Genomic DNA, 22,808 nt, shown 5'->3' on the forward strand with positions numbered 1-22,808 from the left:
AATTTGCTTTAAAACTGACAATTTTATTAAATTGACGGAAAAACCCGAGCTCGCTACGGAAATTCTCGAACGCAACCGTGACGTCACTGGTGGACAACAGCTGAACAACGCCGCGGTAAAACACCGCTATGACTGACTGTTATGACAGTATCTAGCTAAATAACCAACATTATTCATGACAATAGCCTAGCAATAAGCTAAACTCAAATTTAGAGGTACCGTTATTCTTGTAAATGTGATCGAAGTCGAACTCATCCGACACTATAAACCTCCGTAATGCAGCTACGTAGCCGAGTATAATCTGAGCCACCGAGTTTAGCGAGTCAAGCTAACGTTAACTAACACCAACCAAAACAGGCGAAGTGAGTGTCCTTACCCTGTTTACCTCCATGTTACAGAGGCTCTTGAACACCTTTCGTTGGTGTCCTTACATGCCCATATTGTTGGAAAAGCGCCAGTGAAATGAGCTACAGATAACGGAGTGAGCGGATGGTCCTTTCCAAAGTGTCCGTTTAAAGTGGACAAATTTAGTCCATATTCTGGATATTTTGGGATCTTTGGGCCATTTGTGCACAGATGTCCCACTGTACATTGAATGATTGCAGCCAAAAACAACACACCTTTTCCTCATTTTGCATTAAATTAAGTGCAGCTTCTAGAGTTGTTGTCCACCATCTACGTCACAGGCAAGACGCCTATTAGAGTTTCCCAACACCGTTGGGGGGGGGGGCAACGGTCTTTTAAACCTTATTCCTTCAATTAGTAAGAAATAACATGTTTTCTGACTCAATAAACACAAGATTCCACTGTATTTATTTGTTCGACACTTTCATAGAGCTGCTGCTTAGCCTTTAAGGTGTATGTATATATATGGCTACACCAGCAAAGGTCCTTGAGGAAGACCCCTAACACTGCATTAGTTTACGTCTGTAATAGAGTTTTTAAAAAATCATCTCACCCTGTATATCATCATCATAATACTATAATTACTTTAAATATGGATTTTAACACAATTGTTTTTGAATGTAAACAGTCATTTCAAACCCTTGTTCACTAGTGTACAACATTTCTGATAATAAATGACATACGGGACACGTCAAGGAACCGAGAGTCAAAGAGGTGTATGTTACAAAAAGAGTTTTATTTACATTCTGGCAAATAAATCAAACACTTGAACGATCAGACATACTGTGTGTGTAGAAACACATTTTGTCTTTGAGATTTTGATTATGAGCACTACAGACTGATTAGCATTAACTGAATGTAAGTCTGCCATTAAAACGATCTAACAACTGGAGGTTTTTATTCTTTTGTACACAGAGTGGCTGAAAATCGGAATCCAGTCATGGGTGGTGTCAGGTACGTCTTCAGCGCAGTCCAAAATATCTTTGGATAAAAGCAAAAGTGATGGTGAACAGTAGCTCGTAGATATGTTTATGACTTGCCTGCGCTTCACATTCAGGCTACTGCTGCAAAATTCTGCACTAGGAGAGGCTGCATGTACTAATACAATGACCTCAAAACAGTCAGGGTGCCCATGCCTCTGAGTAGGGCACACTGATACAATACTTGGAGAATAGTCTCTCATCAGCTGATCTGGGAGCAGTCAGATGGTACACTTTAACGATACCTGCTGCTTTCTGTTGTAAGCCTTCATCTCCAGCCAAAAGTCTACGTAGTCTCGCTGTTTCTCTCTCGTCTCTCTATATTCTGGGCAAATACTGTTCACCCACATCTTTCAACAAAAATGATAAATACACAATAGTCTTTAAAAATATATACAAAGAAAACACTATATGAAAAGAACCTCGTAAAGCTTTATATGTTTTTAAATCATGTAAGTTATCCCCCGGTGAGGGTAGTGCAGATTAGAAACAGCCTGTACAGATGGGATGAAATGGAAAACTCAACACGCGCATCTTCGCCGCACTCCACTCACACCTACTTCATTCAGTAATACAGCAGCCTCCCAGACGCAGGACAAATTGGACATTCAGGTGGAGGAGTCACCAGGACATGTGACAGTCAGCAATCTGGACCAATAGAAAATGTATGGTATATAGACGACAGTGGTTCTACTTAAAATGACTATTGTTTTTGTATTTTTCAGTGATAAAACAGCTCCATATCCATTTTATTGACCACGAGAAATGCGCCACAGCTTCTGTATGAGACTAGGCTGATTCTCTGTGTGGTAAAGCAGTGCTTTATGTTGTATCCGATTCACGTACAGCCACCCAGTAAAACTAGCCATATGCTTCCAGTTCCAGTGCACAAAGCCATCTAGTGGCCAAAGCTGGCACTTACAAAACACCTCATTAAAAGGAGTACCTCCGGTGTAAACCCCAGCATGCTTCACAATGAATGAAAGCTACTGGGGACCGGGAAGTTGAGCCGAGTGAGCGCCCATTAATGAAGTACTCATTTAGGTTTGATGTATGATAACAAGGATATGCATATATTGTCAGGGCAAATAAATTAAATAATACATAGATCAGTCCAAGGTTTCTCAACAGAGCCATGGCATCACGCCACATTCACTGTATTGTCTTTTGGAGAGAGACTGGGGAAAAAGAAGCTGATTCGCTGCATGAGCCTGGACCTGACTCACTTGATTGATAGGGGCCAGTGCCTATTGCCGATATATATATATATGTTGAGAATGATATTGTATTAATGAGGGAGGGGTGACATCTCTTGCTCTGTGTGTTTGTGTGTGAGAGAGAGAGAGAGAAAGAAAAGAGAAAGAAAGAGACATGGGTCTTTAGGTGGAGGTGACCGTGGTTCCGCTGCCCAGTTTGATGATCATCTGTTGGCAGTCATGGAGAGTGCGTTTGTCCCCCAGTTTCTCCAACGTGCGTGCAGCGTCTGCCAGCATGCCCACCCTCTGACCAGGGGCCGAGAGGAAGGAGGGGGGGAGGTACCAGCAAGCCAGCATGACTGCTTCAGCTTGCTCTCGCTGCCCTGGCCGTGTCTCGCACTCTTCTGTATGAACAAACCAATAACAAAAAACCATAAGGATTGGCACTCAATGAATGGATCACTAATATGTGACTGGGGTGGACTACTCCGTACTCTGAATCACACTTTCTGAACTTGTTAAGTTACAGAACCATTCACACCACATTTAAAATTTGCACTTCCTGTTTTAGCAGTGTTACAAATGTAGGCAAATGTAGAGGTACGGGTCTTGCCCAAGGACTCTCCGTCTGCCACATGGAGAACAGTACAATACTATACTAACCACAGGCACTGAAAACTGAAGCCAGAACAGAAGATGGGGCGGTAGGCTTGGCTTGTTAGGTTTACACACACTCCTCTCTGTGTCAGGAGCATTCAGTTCCATTACGTAGTACTTACAACATCCATAGAGCAGAAGTGAATACGTACATTAGCCAAACTATTACTTTAACTGTGCCCCAGGACTGGGTTGTACTCTGTGAAATGCACATGCGCATAAACACACACACACACACACAATCTAAGTCCTCACCGCTCTTGCCTCCAGGTGTGGCTCGACGTCGCAGACTGCGGTCCAAAAGCTGGTGTGTGCGTGTGGGACTGGCTCCAGCCATCAGCCTCGCTGTGGCTTCGTGCAGAAACAACTGCAGAGAGAGAGAAAGAGAGAGAGAGAGAGAGAGAGAGAGAGAGAGAGAGAGAAAACTTAAGAGGCTTGGAAACACAAACTGCTCCCACAAGAGTTTATCCTGCTTTCAGAGCATCGTTTTTCCTCTCACTACTATCTTCCCTCTTTTCCCTATTGCTTCAAGCAGCAGATCCCCTCCCCCCTTTTAACCCAGAAACAAATTAAAACCATCTCATTCATTCTTAACATTTTCTAAATCGATAACTAGTAGTAATCATCTCTGCAATTTTCCCTCCAGCGAATCCATGCTACTTTCAATTAGCCTGCAGACGAAAACTAACGTGGGAAAAATCTGTTTATTTGGAAGCCTCGGAAGCAAAGAAAAGCAGGAACATAAACCATGGCCTGAAACTACTATCTGTGACCAGAATGCTGATGTAGGTTTCCACGTTCGATCCCAGTCTTATGTCACAGCGGTTTAAAAACAGCCCCCAGTGCTCTGTGCTTCGTGCTGCAGTGGGCGATTTCCATAGCTGTGGCCTACTTCAACAGTGGGATGAAAACAACAGTGCGAGGGCGGTAACTTAATCTACGTCCCCGACCACATCTCACGTCTCTCCACTCTGCTGTCTGCATCCTTCGACACGGGCAGTGAGCCTGCATGCTTATGTATACGCCGTCTCCGAAAAGTTTTTAGACGTATATATATAAAAAAAAAGCGAATTCCTCTGCTTTAAATGTAAGCCCATTGTGGGCTCAGATCTTCAAGCAGTTTGTATGAAGCTAGAGCAGCTGCACATGAGCTTAACATCAGCTGGAAGGGTATAGAATACCCAGCAAAGGCCTGTGGAGCAGCAGGCTGAGCACCATTCAGTGCATTAGTGATCTAAAATGTTAGTACCCGACACCTCATACGTGTTCTCATGGCTGAATGCCATCAAATCATGCAGAAGACTGGCTTGTGACTGGGTACGTTTCTGAAGCATGAGGCATTTATTGCACATTAAACCTCTCTGAGCATCTCTATATAGATATTTAAGCCCCTGTGAAGGTAAAGGCTTATACAGTGTGTGAGGCGTGCGTTACCCTGCGCATGGCTGGTCTGAAGCTGTGGGCGAGTTTACGCAAAGAGCTGAGGTCCTGCTGGAAGCCCTGTAGCTCCGCTGGAGAGGCTGCTGAGGCCGAGCTCTGCTGACCGGTGGCTGGAGAACACACCTGCTGCTCTCGCCACACATTAGTGCGCGTCACCAGCAGCAGATCACACAGCAACAACTGCACCAGCTGCAGAGGACAGAGAAAATCATTAAAACACTAGCATTACATTCATTAACGAGGCACTTTTTCTGATTTAACAGAACATTACTGATTTCACTCTATTTTTATGAAAAGGAATAGCTCTGGTTTTCAAAATTACTCAAAGCACTGATAAGTTTTGTCACTGTGGCAGTGCTAAATTTGTACAGCAGCGTTTGCACAGCTAGGTCATGTGCTTTATGTAAAGAATATAAAAGGAAGCCACGTCTAGGCAGTTCTTCAAAGTATTAAGAACAAAAACACTGATTCCTTTCTCTTCTTTTTTTAAATAGGCCTTATGTTTTTGAAAATTTAAAAATTGCTACTTTTTCATTCATTCATTCATTCATTATCTGTAACCCAGAGTAGTCCAGAGCCTACCTGGAATCATTGGGCGCAAGGCAGGAACACACCCTGTAGGGGGCGCCAGTCCTTCACAGGGGAACCCAGACACTCACACCTACGGACACTTTTGAGTCGCCAATCCACCTACCATCGTGTGTTTTTGGACTGTGGGAGGAAACCCACACACACCACACTCCTCACAGACAGTCACCCGGAGCGGCCCTTGCTACTTTCTATCTAACCAAAATAATATTTCTGGTACATACTATAATGGCTTAATAGTATTAGCTATTATACTATGAGTAGTACTAGGTAAAGAAAAAGGGATTAAAAAGGAGATAATAACTCTATAAAGCAAATTATTAAAGCATGAATGCAGGTCCTTGAATTATTAAATAAAAAACGAATTAATTGCTGAGATCAGGAACATAAAAAGACAAAGAGACAGTCGTGTTGGCTCTGCGTGGGAAGACGTCTGGAAAGCAGCTCAGCTCTGTGTTGCACTGCAGGAACATTGCACTCAGTTCATACACATGCAATGCAACTACAATGCACCACAGCTCTGGCCAGAGCACAAGCTCCAACCTCTGTGAAACGGCATTTAATTTCCAAGTGATAATCCACACAAATTAAACCTTACTGTTATATTTAGCTGAAGAGCAGAGGTGGGTTTTAATTAGACACACTACTCAATTTAGACAGCTTCTAACTTTGATTAATTACATTCCACTACAGTTTCTGAAAGTACTCGGTAAAAGGTTTTGAGCTGCTATGTTTCTACATCTACTCACATTGTTTTTTTGAGAAGATATTTTTACCCAAGACACAATACTTTTACTGGACAATAGAGTTGCCCTCTGCAGAGTTTAGCTCCGTGTTTAGGAACATGTTTAAGTGTGAGAAACTGTACCTTATCTAAAGTGCTGCTATTGCCGTGTGGCCCCAGATTGAGGCTGTCTCTAAACAAGCCGCTGGCTTTCTCACAGTAGCTGAGGCTGAGCTGGCTGTTCTCTGGTTTGGCCAGTAGGGCGCGCACTGCTTTAAATGTGTACAGACACGCTTTGGGTAAGGGGCTCCTGCAACACAGAGGAAGAGAAGTGGTCGGCAAAGAGCAGGGCAAAGTAAGGGAAAACAAAACACATCACTTCCATTTCCTGTAGGGCTAATTTTCACTTAAATCCACACATAAAAAAAAAAACCTTTTACACCAGTGATGTCCACACTTCTACCAAGGACTGTACACAGATTTCAAGCATGAGACACTCACTCTGCTGACTGAAGGCTGCGAGGGAGGTGTTCCACTGCTGGATACAGTCTCTCTGCTGCTACGTCATCTCCCTGAAGCCAGTTAATAATCACCACGGCAACTGAAGACCACCATTTTGAGTGGGGGTCACAGCCTGGAGGTCACGGACGCAGCCAAACACACAGACACAAAGTCTTTCAGTTAGAATGACCGATATCTGACTCTGTGCAAACAGGCACACATCACAGCAGCCTGACCTGCTGATAAGCAGGTGCCGCAAATATTGACAAAAGGTTTTACAAATAAAGAGTAGTCATTTGCAAGAAAACTCAAGTGATAAAAGCCCTGTCTGCGTGTCCAGTGGGTGGTCAGTGTTATCTTAGGTGAACCACAAGAGCCTAGAGGTTACTGTACTGCCATTCTATCTTCCTCAGATAGCGTAATTACCCTAAGTTCCGGCCACTTTAATTACAATACTGGAAATCTTAGCTAACTGTAAATAAATAGAAGTAATTAACTCACTTAAATCAACATTTTTCAGGAGTCATGCGTGTAGATTAATGTCCGAGACTTGACTGACTTTGAAAGAAAATATGTTTTTAGATAAAAACGCTTTTGTTTAAGTAGGTGCCAATACCGCTAAGATTACTAGCGCCCCCTAACTTCGGCCACCTCCCCTGCTTGTGACAGTCAAACGAGACAGTTCCTACCACATTCAGTGGTTTTAAGAGGTTCACAATGAGATTCAGTTTGTCCTGTGTTGGTATCCGTACTCTACATGTAAGGATTAAAATGGCGGTAGATTTTTCCCTCAGAGAAAAGGAAGCTAACCGCTAAGCTAACTTTTACACTGAGGGAAATATCTGTCACGAAATGGAAATGTGTTGTGTTCTACATGCAGTTTTGCATACAAAGAATTACAACACTGTTAGAGATACTTAAATATTGTTTAGATATGTGATTTCTTGCAAGACTGATGTTTAAATGCCCTACTAAGACTTGAACTTATGTTTTATTGTTTTACCCAATGTGATTTGCGAAGAGAGAGAGCAGATTATATGGCAGTGGCCGGAAATAGGGGAAAGACTGATAGCAGTTCTTTTTTTATTGTACATACAGTACTAAGTCGCATGTAAATACTACAAAATATTGTATTCATAAACTTTTAATTTTAACTATTTTTGTTAGCTGTTTGATTTAACATAAATTAATATTATTTAGGAATTAACAAGACATGAATAAAATAATTCAAGACTGTAATCTCCTATTTGCATGGCTGTTTTTCAGGTTCCCTGCCTTAAGTTTAAATCTCTGCTTTTGAATTATAATGAATCTGTAATTCTCTACACTCTGCAGCTTTGTCTGTGTGCTTTCACTATCTTCTTAGGCTCTGTTTATCATACAGCCAATATTTCTTTGCTTTTATTTACAGCTTCTTTTTATATAATTGATAACATGCATAAAATATATTGTTTGAGTTAAAGGCATATTCAGAGTCATGTTTGGTGGTGTATTATATTGGCCTCACTTAGCAGTTTATGTTTTAGCAGAAAGCTACGTTCACCACCCTCTGTTACTGTTGCCACCCTACCTCAAGACTCGCTTGTGGTCCAGCCCCTAAAGTTCTAATGTCTAATGTAACATACAGTTTAAACACTACTGCAGAAAAGGGGATTTTGCATACACCTGTAATAACAAAATACTGAAACTGCAAGCTGAGGTTCAATTCAGTGTGACTGACCGGTGATGGTGGCCATGTTGGAGCCAATGGCGAAGGCCTGTGTTGTGGCTCCTGCTGCGTCTGAGGCGCTGTTCAGCAACTGCAGGTACTCCAGAGCATCTGAATACTCTCTGTGGAATAATAAAAACAAACACACACATTCAGTTAATCTACACATCACCACACACATCTACATATATGTCAACATAACGTACTGTAATGTACAGCCTTGGACATTATGCACAGTTACCATTGACAGGCTCAGTTTTGGCTAAAAGGAAATTGTGCCTTTGTTGTTTCTGCTCCAATCTTTGGAACTGCCACACCAGACAGGCCTCTGACATGGCATATACTTTAGGAACTTTTCTTGCTTGTTAGGAAATGGATGGAATAATGTGTTTTTGTGTGTAATTAAGACAGCTACAACACCCATTTTTTATTTCTATTACACTGGTTTAAAAAGGGCAATTTAAATATATATATATATATATATATATATATATATATATATATATATATATATATATATATATATATATATGTGGGTGACTGTCTGTGAGGAGTTGGTGTGTTCTCCCTGTGTCTGCGTGGGTTTCCTCCGGGTGCTCTGGTTTCCTCCCACAGTCCAAAAACACACGTTGGTAGGTGGATTGGCGACTCAAAAGTGTCTGTAGGCGTGAGTGTGTGTGTTGCCCTGTGAAGGACTGGCGCCCCCTACAGGGTGTATTCCCGTCTTGCGCCCAATGATTCCAGGTAGGCTCTGGACCCACCGCGACCCTGAACTGGATACGCGCTTACAGATAATGAATGAATGATACAGAGGGAACTTTACTTTTGTTTTAGAATGAGCTCAAAAGGAAATAAGTTTCTGTGAGAAGCAGGACTCACCCTTGGCCTACATTGGGGATCTTATCTCCGCGAGGCTGAGCCACACAGTACAGAGCCTTCTCCAGCAGGTGCTCCCTGAAGGCCTGTGTCACCTGAGCCAATGGGTCTACTACAGACAGAAAATCAAACAGCCAACAAGAACAATGAGTTTCTACAGGATGCAGCAGATGAGAATGGCTTACAGAAGATATAATTCATTTCTGTTGGAATTTACTAGGCAGTTCACAACTGCCCTCAACTGATATTTGCCAGTAATGAGAGCTTAGGGAGTTTTTGGGTTTAATGAAAGTGTTAAATATACAGTGAAGTGTTCTGGAGAACCCTTGCTGACCTGTGTTCCCCGCCTGGCTGTAAATGCTCTCTTTGGGGATGCTGCGTACAGACCAGTCACCATCCACAAAGAAGCGATGACCCAGAGGGTGACACAGCCACTGCATAGTAGGAGGAACACTGCCACTTGGAGAGAGACAGGCCTGCCGAGCGCGACTCAGAAAACCACGCTAGGGAGAGAAAAAGAGAAAGAAAAAAGAAAGAGACAGAACAAAAACAAGACTAATTCAAGTATTTTCACAGAGCAAAAATTACAAAGGCAGAAAATAAATGAATAAATACAACAATGCTATTTAACAACATTGAAATATAATTATATAAAATCTTACAGTTACAAGTTACTTTCCCAAAGAATAAACACACAACTGGAATATAGGTTTGAGTGATGTAATTTGTATACCACACTGTTAAAATATGTAAAAGGCCAAATAGTTCCTTCATGTGCATTTAAGGGAACCACTGGGAGGGGGCGCTGTGGGAACTCACTGACTGTTGGCATTACAGTCTAAAAACAGGTGGAGTTAGGGAAACATACAAGCGCAGTAGCATACCGCAGTTGTGAGTTTAGCGCTAGGTTTGGGTTAAAAGATAAATAAAGGAAGCTGAAGCTCTTTGTGCTCACATGCAGTAGGCTTTATGTAATTTGAACCCAATTCACTGAAAACTCATCTGCTGTGGTTCACTAAACCACAAGTGTCTGTTAGCTGGCCAACTATCCTTCTAAACATTCATTATTTCATTCATTCATTGTCTGAAACTGCTTATCCAATTCACCAACCAACATATGTTTTTGGACTGTGGGAGGAAACCAGAGCACCCAGAGGAAACCCACGCAGGCACAGGGAGAACACACCACACTCCATACAGACAGTCACCCAGAGCGGGACTCGAACCCACAACCTCCAGGTCCCTGGAGCTGTGTAACTGCAACACTACCTAATTTGCTCTCTTTTAGAAACAGGTTTTTATCAACAACAAGTGTATCTGTGTGCACTGTTGGGCTGTGCCTCGCTGAACTGCACAGTGCCGAAAACCCTTCACTTCACCCACACCGACAGACATGAGGTTCATGCAGCCTGACAGCCACCCCAATCCCATGCTAATATCGTATACAATATTAATATTTTGATACCCTATTAAGGTATGAAAAATGTGGATACTGCCCGTACCTACCGGAATATAATAAAAGCTTACTATTAAAATGAAATACACTTACTAGAATCATCGTAAAAATATAACTTGAAAATTTGAAGTAGTAGTTAAGACTATGTTGTAATATATTCCACTCCCTGAGTGAACATAACAGGAAGAGCAGAGGCACTGGGAAAAAGGTCTTACTGAGGTGATGTGTAGCAATCGGGGCAGACTGGTCTTCACTCTCAGAGCAGCAGAGACATAGATCTCAGCCAGTGTTGCCACAGACAGACAATCTCCTGCACACTCAGCAAGGTTCACCGCACTCATAGCCATGTGTACTGCAAAGAGATGACTGCCACCCAGCTTACCTACAAACACACATAGGTACAGAAACAAAGACACAGTATCCTATTAGAATCTTAAATCACATACACCCAACTCAAAAATACAAAACACAAATATTATGCTTTTATGCTAGGAACTGCTAGTAAAAAAGTAAAGCATTTTATACACTGTTATTCTTAGCAATATTTAATAATACTTTACACTGCAGAATCTTTGATACATACAGGCCAGTATGTGTATATTTATCACTGGAGCAATGCCTTATACACCTACTGAAACAGACTCTTACCAGTCATATGGAGTTGGTGGAGACGGTGGTAGACCAGGGCAGCATCACGGTAGCTCTTGCGGGCGTCTTCTTGCAAGGGCCGATCCGCACGAAGACCCCCAGCTTTACAGGCCAGCCAGCGGCCCACCCACAACCTCTGCAGCCAGAGACGTAGAGTGGACCACAGCACTGCACAGGCCAGGTCCAGCTGAGAGGTGGGCAGAGGCCTTCCAAGAGCCTTCAGACAAGTCCACAAGTTCTGAGAGGCCTGGGCAAAGTCTCCCTGTGGGGAGGGGGAGGAAGGGTAATAAGCGGTCAGTAATTCAGCATAGCATTTGAGACATTGATTCTGCACAGATGTGTTTGAACAATTAGAATGGCAGCTGTAGACTACAGAGTATAATCATTTTAGTAGGTTCCCTTAGTTGTGTCTCTCACCCTGGCCAGGTCCAGGTCTGCCTGTTTGCGGTGTCTCCAGAACAGGACGGAAGATTCAGAGTGGGGTCTAGTCACGGGCTCCCCGTACACCAACAGCTTGATAAGAACTCCAGCAACCAGGACACCATTCAACAACCACACCAACAGAGTGGGCAGCATCCAGTCTATCCAGCCCCACGACTCAGCTGTAGAACATTAAAACAAAAACAGTCATTAATGGCTGACAACTTTCTCATTATCCATATTGCAAAGGTGAATATACCCTACCTGCACTCTCCACCCCTAGCACAGTCCTGCCAGATCCCAGATGACTAGGACCGATGGCCTCTCCTCCCCTACTGCTGCTGCTGCTGCCATACAGAGAAGCCAATGGATTGAAGGAGAGGAAAAGAAGGGTGAAGGCACATAAAGCCATTCGAGAACGGTCCAACATCCCTCCAGACCTCTCAGCATTAGTCACTGGCTAAGAGAGAAAGAGAAGAGACACACTGCAGTTATAATTATTCGAAATTACACGTATGATCGTCTAAATGTTTTTATGAATCATCTTTCTTCCTATTAGCAATTTAATGCATATACAATGAATACAATGAATTATTATCAATTAATTACTGTGTATATCACGCATAAAACCAGAGGTTCTTTGCCCTTTTCTTGGAATACCCCTACGCTGTATATGATAGTGTTTTCCCTGCCCTAACACACCAATTTTACCTCAGAAAAAGCTTGCTAAACTAATTCAGACAAGTTAAGTGTAGCAAAACAAAACAAACAATTTATACACTATTGGTTCTACAGTATCAGTTTGAAACTACTCTTCTATTTCTTTAGGTCATCAATCAAAGCTTACCTTGGTGTCATCACCCATTGGGCTGTCTGGCTCTGAATCGCTGCTGCAGTGTGAGAAGGGTCCACTGGGCAGAGGCGAGCCAGCGTCAGAGGCTGGAGGAGTGGGCAACTCGCTCTTCACATCCACCTCCATGGACACCAGATCCTTCAGAGACTCTGCACACAAGATGAGCACATTCAGTTGGGAACCAGACATCAGTGCAAATCTACACCAACTTATTCTCCCCCACCGAAGGCTTCGTAGAGAACTGCTATGTTTCAGTGAATCAGAATGTGTAATAAGAGTTTCTGAAACACTACACAGTTACTTACTGTTCTTCTGATTGGCCATCTTGAGAGCCATGTTCTCCTGCTTGAGCTTCTGATTGGATTGTTGTAGGTAACGAATGTAGTCGATGGCTTTCCGCAGCACGGCAGATTTATTCAACTACAACACACACAAGGAGAAACTGAAATGTAAACTCTCCAGCCATTTACACAGTCAAACAAGTTGTTAGTTGTCTTAGATAGTAGACCAGAATAAAACAGCTACCTTATAAGACTCCTAACAGCACATTATTCTACATCTGTAACATGATTAGAATTCAAACAGTAAAGAAAAGGGGGTCAGACCTTAGCTTCTGTGCCAGCCACCAGGTCTTTGAGCTCGATGATCTTGTCATTAATGGAGGAGCGGTAACGCTTCTCAATTGCATTGTGTGCCGTGCGTTTCTCGCCCTTGTGGACCTGGCCACCTGGCTTTCCGCTGATGGCTATGCGATTGATGGGCAGCTTCTCAGTGTCCACCATAACTGGAACTGTGGTCAGGATGGTGCCACCACTCATCAGAGCCTGAGAAAGAGACACTAATGTAAAACACCTAAAACACGTTAATCAGAGAAGTAAAAATAATCAAGTGGTAGAGTAAGACATTCAGCCTTGATGGGGTTTTAACCCCTTACCTGCAGGGAAGTTCCCTGTATAGGGGCAGTGGATGTAGCCAGGGAGGTGATGCATGGGGAAGCCACTGTGGTCACCAGAGATGCATCAGGCTTCAGAGTTGTGAGCAGGAGAGAGTCAGCCTTGATGAACTGAGGCTGGAGCAAGACCTGAAACATGCCAAAGGGCGAGGGGATTAGGGTCAGTCATTTGTTCAAACACTGAAATCCTTAAATTACAACAGTATGGTACAGAACTTACAGGAACTTGCTGGACATGAGAGGAGATGGTCTGTGCTTGGGGGCTGGAGGATGTGGTGAGGATGGGTGATGTGGAAAGACTCTGGACCTGAGCCTGGATGGTCATTGGCTGAATGTTCTGTGGCGGGCTAGAAACACTGGGCACAGGCTGAGGGGAGGCTTGTTGAGGGACTGCTGCAAAAAAAATTAAAGAAATTTACAACATGAATAAAAAGGATCATAAAAACTGCAACAAAATTAAATATAGCTTGTATAGTTTGAAAAAGTGTGTGTATATAATATGCAGCCTTAAAAAAAGATGAAAAAAAAGATGAAAAATCTTCAAAGTAACCCAAATACAATCAATATGTGTGAGATCCTAATGTATCAGCACGTATTTTATATAATGTCATTTTCCACAGTTGGTTGTTGAATAGGGTGACCAGATCTGAGACGGTGAAAAAGAGGACACGTCTCGCCCCTCGCTGCCGTTGTATGCTTAGCTGACCGAACCTATGTGTGCTTTTAAGTCCTTTACATCTTTATTTGCTAAACAAAACATGGGTATTCCGTTGACATTTACGTTTCGGCATAGCTGCTCGGGCTGAGGGTAGGTACATGAGCTTTGCCTGACATAAACAAGGACTACTGACGTGCAGACTGACCAATTAAATGTTTACAGAGAAGGTTATCGACCAATAACGGTAGCTCTACAGTCAGACCGTCCAATCAGAAGATTTTAGGCTACTTCACCACGCCCCCTTCTCACTCAAGCGAACCAATCGGAGTAGGGGAGGGCGGGACTAGTTTGTGAACGAAACTTCTAGAAGTTCTATGTAAGCTCTAGAAAAACAAAATGGATGTTTGTGAAATTCCGCCCGGATAGTCTAAAAAAGAGGACATATCCGGATAAAAGAGGACGTCTGGTCACCCTATTGTTGAAGCAATACTTGTGGCTCTGTTACGTAATCAGTTTATATCCATGATATAAAAACATCTATTTAATACAGTGACATGCAGAATTGAATCATTTCAGAAATATCAGAAGTACTCGTTTAGTTTCAGGAGCTAAAACCGAGCTATAAAAGCGGAACCTTGACTTACGAGTGAATCAACTTACTAATTTTCCGAGATATGACCCATCGCTTAGTCGATTTTTTGCTTTAAGTTGCGAGTTATGAGCGAGTGAGCTTACGCCACCCGCCACTAGGTGGCTCACCAAGCGTTCAGTTCACTTGGACATCCGCACAAGTGCCATACAAACATCTACGTCGTATCGCTTTTTTTTTTTTTGTAGCATTAAGAGTGTAGCTAGTAAGTTAATTAAAGCACGGAGAGAAAAAAAATCCACCTCTGCCAGCATCTTTGTCTGATCTTCAAAGTAAATACACTTAATAAAACCAGTTTATTTCTTTAAATTCTCTTTTATGTATTATTTGTTATTTATAAATTACATTTTTCTTATTTAAAAACACATAACAAAAAAAGTGTGATTTTTTGGGGAAAAGGAACTGATTAATAATATTTCAATTCAGTTTAATCTTCCATAATTTCCTCTTTTTCACCATGGTATTCAACATGATGAAGAAAGTAAACAAAAACTGAAAACCATAAAAGTGTTATGTGGTCTCATGTCATGCACAAAACAATTTTTAAAGGGTCTTGGCTCTCTTGTTGCAAGAGAGGCCTTAGACAACTAAACCAAAGGCATCCCTCAGATGCCACTCAGATTGTCACTAGTATTAACACTTCTGAGTTTCAAATATATATATATTTAATCTGTTACATTCTGGAATCTGTTGTTCACCAGTTCCTTATTCTAACTGTCCTGATTTTTACTCCCAGAACAGGATTTCAATGATGAAATGTGATTGGTCCTGCTACTCCCACTGTGAACCAGGTTTAAAAATGTATTACATGCAGTTGCCCAAGAGGTTTGCAAGTGCTTGGGCAACTTCAGAACTGATCTCATTTGGTCTGTCCCAGTCTGAGGAGCTATTTCAGGAACGCCGACCACAATAATGATGTAATACCGAGACAATCACTGAGCTGAGGGGTCTGCAATGGTTTAATGGGGAATATGGGAAAATTCCACAGAAAATTCCCTGAGTCAAATTTTATATCTCTAACTTGGAAAGCACAGCAAATGTGGCATTACTGAATTCAACACAGATGAGAAGGAATTTATATAATGAGGACACCAGTATCAAGCAGTATCATAAATCACACATCCATTGTGCTACGTGTGCTGCGTACTTTGACCTGCTTCTGTTTCATGCTGGACCACTTTCGCGTGGCATGATTAGCCATGGCCTGCTGATGTCAATAAGGTGTTGCACAAAAGCATACAAAAAAAAGGGGCTAGGAGTCCAGGTGCAATATAGTGCACTAATCCATGGATAACAGGGCATACTGTAACTCAGTCTAAAGTCACTGGGTTTCTACAGTTTAAAACAATGTTTTGATATTAAAACATAGCTTGTGTCTCTGTAGGAGTGAGAGATAATGCCAAAAGTCATATGGTATGACACTATAACTGCAATGCAAGGCACTGCGAACAAAAAACTGGGTACATTTAATTTTATTCATGATAACATTTCATACACTGCATCACTTTAAATGCAGCTAGCCAGTCTACGTATGGGTGACATCCAAACTACAGTAAAGAACCAACACACTGCCCACTTCTATAAGGTTAGACAATCTGTCAAAAGCTTAAATAACTGTCAGTTCATCTAAGCTGATCAAGTACTTGGATTGGCAGCTACAACAGCCACACTCATTTCCCCCCAGTTATAAAGCAGATTTTTTGCCTCAGCTACTTTCTAGTACGCCATAGTGACAAAACAACCACCTGCACAACAGAGTAAAACACATCTATGCATCTATTACAAGTTCTAAAATGCGTTGGGGTTTAAATACTTATTAATTCACTTGCACAGGAAGCTACAACAAGCTAACAAGGCTAATCTATTAAACTAGGGCTTTAATAAAAACAGAAAGTAAACTTAATATCTGTTCACTAATGTGTCTGCAGCTCGTCTTACAGCTAAAAGTAACTATTGACTGAAAAAAATTAGGGGAAATGTTAAAAGACTGGATCTTATATATAACAAGATTCATGTTTAATCAGAGGCCATAAAATCTACAATCATGAAGATTATGGTATGGTTAATTACCCCTTCTGCTGAGATTAAGAGGTCTATTGTGCTGTAATTGAATGAAAAAATGATAAGATAAGGTCGTTTGATGGTGCACGATCCAACAATGGAATGGCAAACATTGCTGTCTTGTTTCATTCTCTTAAATAAAATGCTGCATCTCAAATGAAAACACAGGAGAGTACTGGGGATTGCAGTCATTTCCTCTTTAAGAATGAGGAAATGACTGCAATCAAATGACCGCATTAAAAATTATCACAACAGGACAGACATTTAGATTCAGCCAATATTTCAAACCAATATTTGGTGATACATTTGATGTCTGTCCCAGTTTCTACTTTACAGTAAGGTTAATGTATCAGTGCTGACAGACCAAAAAGTAACATGCATGGTTATTTAAGCAGGTGTGTCCAAACTTTGGCAAACCATTGTTTTCACAAATAAAATAACCTTCAATTTCCATATCAGTGCATCCCTAATTTCAGCAAATGTATGAAAGAAGAAGGTAAAACCATTCCCTACCAGTGAATCCATTTTGGTTTGGGAAGGTAGTGACAGGCTGCTGCTGTGGGGGCTGCTGGCTGGAGCTGAAGGCCGGGCTCCTGGTAGGTGAGGCAGCATGGCTCTGGGCTGGGAGAAGTGCAGGAGGAGCAGGCTGGGCTTTAGGCTGAGTGTTCTGCAGTGGGGTGGTCAGCTGGTGTGTAGCTGACGACGTGGGGGTCACCTGAGCCAGAGGGGACTGTTGGAAGTTTGAGGGATGGAAGACCTTGTCGGGGGTAGAGGAGCTGCGTGTGATAGGAGGGCCCAGCAATGCATCCAGGTGGGGACTGCTGCTGAGGATGGAGGAGGTGGCTGACGTTGTGGAGGACTTCGGGGGAGAGGAAGCTGAGCTGGAGGGAGGCAGGGCTGAAAGATCCTGCAGAGGAGCCGCAGGGGGTGGGAATGAAGTGTGGTCAAACAGGCTACCAAACTCCATATCTTGGTTGTGGATGAGCTGGAGCATGTCTGGGGAACAAAAAAAGAATAAGCAAAGGCACTGAGGATTTTGATGACTACGTTTGCTATGTCTCTGAAAAGAAAGGCATATATTTAGAGGTGTACTATCATGTGCAAATCTCAACTGGTCCATTGATATGATTCGTTTTTAATAAAGTTATCATATCTACAGCAGACAAACTAAAATGTGTCGCTATATTTTTTTGCACAATTCTATTTAAAGGCTGAGTTTAACATATTAGAATAAAATTTGGGATTTGATTCCTTGCCTACTTTTTGTTTGGTATGTTACATTCTGTGATCAGCGTGTTACATTCTGTGTTCCATTTGTTACGTTCAGTTTGTTACATTCTGTGTTCCGTTTATTACGTTCAGTTTGTTACATTCTGTGTTCAGTATGTTACGTTCAGTATGTTCAGTTTGTTACGATTAGTATGTTCAGTTTGTTAAATTCTGTGTTCAGTATGTTACGTTTAGTATGTTCAGTTTGTTACATTCTGTGTTCAGTATGTTACGTTTAGTATGTTCAGTTTGTTACGTTTAGTATGTTCAGTTTGTTACGTTTAGTATGTTCAGTTTGTTACATTCTGTGTTCAGTTTGTTACATCCTGGGTTCAATTTGTTACATCCCGGGTTCAGTTTGTTACATTCTGTGTTCACCTTGTTACATTCTGTGTTCAGCTTGTTACATTCTGTGTTCAGTTTGTTACATCCTGGGTTCAATTTGTTACATCCCGGGTTCAGTTTGTTACATTCTGTGTTCAGCTTGTTACATTCTGTGTTCAGCTTGTTACATCCCGGGTTCAGTTTGTTACATCCCGGGTTCAGTTTGTTACATCCCGGGTTCAGTTTGTTACATCCCGGGTTCAGTTTGTTACATTCTGTGTTCAGTTTGTTACATCCCGGGTTCAGTTAGTTACATCCCGGGTTCAGTTAGTTACATCCCGGGTTCAGTTTGTTACATCCCGGGTTCAGTTTGTTACATCCCGGGTTCAGTTTGTTACATTCTGTGTTCAGCTTGTTACATCCTGGGTTCAGTTTGTTACATCCTGTGTTCACTTTGTTACATCCTGGGTTCACTTTGTTACATCCTGTGTTCACTTTGTTACATCCTGGGTTCAGTTTGTTACGCTGTAACTAAAAACTAATAAAATATTTCACCAAACTTTTTAAATAGCTAGTAAAACAAGGATTCATTTTATTACTCCATGCATTTTATCATGCACAAACAAATATTTTACTTTCATTTTTCACAATGCTCTGAGCGAGACCTGTTATACAAAGCCTTTGAGTAAAGCTTCCAAGCAAACATTTGCCCAAAGCAACTGTGAAATGAACTCGATTTACTTGCTGCTGCTGGCAGGTAATGGCAGTTGCAGGGCAACAGCAGTGAGCTGACTGTTAATACCACAGGAGGAGTGGATTTCATATTCAGAGCAACCAATTTCCAGCAAGGGCACAGAAGCAGGGTGCTGGAACTCGTTAGCTTTCTTTACTACTGACCTCCTCAGTCCCAACACTGTGAGGAAGAATTATTTAAAATGCAGGACTAATGGCTGCCATGGCATTTTAGAGCCCTCACAATGAAGCCTTGTTCTGTCTAATGTTAATGAGGCAACTTTACACTACTTTTAGGTAGGATGGACATTATAGCTGTACACCACTCAGGTCAAATGAATATTTTTTAGCTTTTAAGGGAAAATATCTAATAAATGGACACTGCTTACAAAGAATTTAAAAAATTGAACACTTTAACAGAAATGTACTGTTCATTTGCAGTAAACGTATGGTTTGATGGTTTGATTTTCTCCAACATGACAATTTCAGTAAAGGGTGTGTAATTTATTTTCAGTTAAATAAGATCTATAAAACTCTGTGACCAGTTCAAGCTTTTGTAAATATATATGAAAAGAGGACCTTTTCTGACTGTCTGTCTATCTCACATTTAAAGAAAAGGCCACCTCCTTATTCTATATATATATTGCTGCAATACCGACAGTGAAATAAGTTCAGAAGACTATATGACGTTAAATAAACGTTCATATATTCAACACGTCCTCAGCCTGAAGAGCCTGGTTCTGTGTTTTCGGGCTTAGACGCAGCGGCTCAGCCCGGACTGTTTTGTATGAGGTGATCGCTCTCGACCAATCAGAGCACGAGAAGCAGCCTCGCTATGCGGAGCAGCTCTGAGAGCGCGCGAGCTCGAGGTTACTATCGGACACGCGGCAGCGCGGGGTTACTCCCGGTTATTCAGTCTCTCAGAACATCACCCACCAAATGACCGACCCTCGGGTCCACGTCTGAACACCTTACATTTAATTTACTCCATTTAATCTCAGAGGGTCCTGCTCTCAATCTCTACTGGCCCTTTTTTCCAAAGATATAATAGAAATTGAGGTATTATAGATTCTATTATCGTTTTACCTCAGGTTTGTTTGATTACAAAACAACGAACATAAAAAGTTCACCTTTCAGAAAACAGTATGTGTATTTGAGTTAACCTTACATGATGGTGCTGTCTCTGTGCGCGTTTGACAGTATTTGTAATAATAGAGCTGAATTAAAAATAACTAAATGCAACAGCAGTAACTACCCAGTAAAGTGATTCAACGTTGAAACAACGTAATGACTGCCGTCTCATCAACGTTCTCTTAAGGTTGAAAATGAAATTTGAAAAGACGTCCAAACACAGACATTGAAAAGACGACCATTAGACGTATTTTGGACGTCCATTGACGTTATTAATTGGTCCCGAAATAAATTACTTGTATAAAACGCATTTTGGACGTCCACTGACGTTTTCGATTGGTCACCACTTAACTAACGTATTAAGATGGATTTTGGACGTCCATTGACGTTTAAAATATGTCCTTGACGGACAGACTACTTTTAGACCTATTTTGAACGTCCAGGGGACGTTCCTTGTTTACTGGGTATAATTAGTGAGATTTACAAAAAAAAGGTAAACATTCAACAGAACATGTATTTGCTCTGATTTTACAAAGAATAAAACGGAAATTGGTATATCATTTTGCTGAAATGTAAGCGCACAGTGAATGATCAGTTAGAGGCCACTGGGTTCAGGGTTAACCCACTTTTCTGTCTCCTCGAGCTAGAAGCTACGGGAATGAACGGGAATAACCTCGACGTGACGTCATTTGCCCAAGTTCGAGGGGGCGGGGCACTACGGAGACAACGGCGAAATATACACAGAGGCTAAATTCACTTTGTCTTTAGCTTTAACAGTAGAGCAGGACTTAAAGGAAAGCAGCTATGTTTCCTGTAAAGAGGTGTGAGGGTGTGTAGTTGTGTGTGCTCTGTTCTGGTCCTCGGCCCCTCTCCCTCTGAGGCTCCATCACCACCTAAGTCCAGCAGAACCAACAGAGTGGGGATGAGCCTCATATAATGTGGGCTTCAGAGCTTAAATGGAGCATCAAACGTGCATTAGAACCCCATATGTTTTGGTGTAAGTTACTGTGTGATTGTAAAACCCCTTGACTCATGCAACTAGTTCACCATACAGGGATTTAGGGAGTAGGGAGTCATGTGAGGTTCTTGCTAAGGCTACACACAACTATTCAAGTGAATCCGTAGCTTTTAACAAGACGAGATTGTAACAGCAGCAGGCCATGCCTATTGTGTTAGTGTATTCACGAGAGCGCGTGCATATGCCTAGCAACACTGTAGCGAGGACAGTTCAGTCAATGAAAGGAAACTGCCAGAGGAAGCAAAGACAGTAGAAATAAGTCATCTAGACAGAGGGTTTACTGTGTCTTACCATCAATGTCGCTGAGCAGCGCCGTGTCGATGTCGCTGGGATCATTTAGGGATAAACTTGGGTCCAAGTTATCCAGCGACGGGTCGTCAAACGACAGACTATTCATTTTTCCTTTCTTAAAAGATTCTAGCTGACTCGTAGAGTGTTCAGAAAAGAAAACGTTATTCCATGTAAAGTCCCAACTTCTCACAATTCAGTAGCGAGTGAATGTGCGGGGACATTTGTTGAACTGTGGTCCGAGAGATCCAACTTTTTGTTGCTGTTGTGTCAACTACCTGCTAGCTGCCATTTCCACACACGCTCGCACAAGACAAACTTGTCCAAACACTTTGGGCAGAAGCTCTATGGCGCTAACGAGGAGCTGAGCGCAGCCCGGAGAGAGGGGCCTGTGATTGGCATTCATTCTGACCAATCACAGCGCGCCTCTCCGCCTCCACACCCGCACAGGGCCCTGTCCCAAATTACTCAATAGCCCCTGTATAGTACACTCACTAGGTGATGAAATTTTGTCTTCTACACCCAAATAGTGCACTACATGTCCAGTGTGCGATTGTTCATTCGTGGACGAACCCCATATGGACGTTGGTGAGACACAGAACGTAGTTTCGATGTTTTTCAAGACCTACCTAGTGCACTATGCCTGCAGTAGGGAGCCAATTAATATTATTTCATTAACACCTTTATTGTGGTTGAATGGGTTTGCATGTAGGTTAAACATCTCTGACTCACTGTTTCATTCTCTTATTAATCTTTGAATTAATTCTAACCTTTTGGAGGCCACACCTCAGTGCTAATTAAGTATTCAATAGTTTTATTAAATCACACAAACAGTCTTTAACAATGCATTTTTACATATATAATAATTTTATAATTAATATATTTTAATAGGACACCGTTTGTTGCTGCAAATATATATATAATTTGCAGCTTTAACCACTTGTTTATAAAAGTCTCACACAGCAACGGCTCTGTGACGTGGTTGGTGGGCATGTCCCTATCAGCCAATCAGAGCTCTCCAGAGGCGGAACCCATTTATTCATGTTTGTCTGGTCTGCAGAGGCGGCTCCGCCTGTAGAACCAGTGAAACGGACCAATGAGGGCGCGGGAAGCGAGTGGGGTGATGTGACGCCACGAGTGTGGCTCCCGTGATTACATCATGTAATATCTCCTCGAATAATGAAGGCAGAGCAGTCTGAGGGGATTTTGGACACATTATCAGATACAAATCTCAATAGATATGAATTTCAACACGCACATATACACTGAAAATA

General features: G+C 42.0%; 1 protein-coding gene across 2 annotated transcripts; it reads right to left on the reverse strand.

The window, feature by feature from the left end:
• Positions 1–1,131: 1,131 nt before the first annotated feature.
• Positions 1,132–21,871, reverse strand: srebf1 (sterol regulatory element binding transcription factor 1). Of its 2 annotated transcripts, none has more exons than XM_066641723.1 (19): positions 21,538–21,871; positions 17,286–17,768; positions 13,625–13,794; positions 13,387–13,533; positions 13,058–13,276; positions 12,758–12,872; positions 12,447–12,601; positions 11,864–12,059; positions 11,597–11,781; positions 11,180–11,441; positions 10,747–10,913; positions 9,410–9,578; positions 9,079–9,187; positions 8,212–8,321; positions 6,492–6,624; positions 6,135–6,300; positions 4,673–4,867; positions 3,494–3,605; positions 1,132–2,985 (listed from the first exon to the last, which is right to left on the reverse strand). In XM_066641723.1, the coding sequence occupies exons 1-19, from the start codon at positions 21,641–21,643 to the stop codon at positions 2,765–2,767; spliced, it is 3,420 nt and encodes a 1,139-aa protein (XP_066497820.1). In that variant the 5' UTR covers positions 21,644–21,871; the 3' UTR covers positions 1,132–2,764. The 2 variants fall into 2 exon arrangements, with proteins under 2 accessions (XP_066497820.1, XP_066497819.1); XM_066641722.1 differs by having other exon boundaries at positions 13,625–13,797.
• Between the last annotated feature and the right edge of the window lie 937 nt (positions 21,872–22,808).

Source organism: Hoplias malabaricus, chromosome 13 (assembly GCF_029633855.1).
Source record: "Hoplias malabaricus isolate fHopMal1 chromosome 13, fHopMal1.hap1, whole genome shotgun sequence".
In the NCBI taxonomy this organism is placed as follows: domain Eukaryota; kingdom Metazoa; phylum Chordata; class Actinopteri; order Characiformes; family Erythrinidae; genus Hoplias; species Hoplias malabaricus.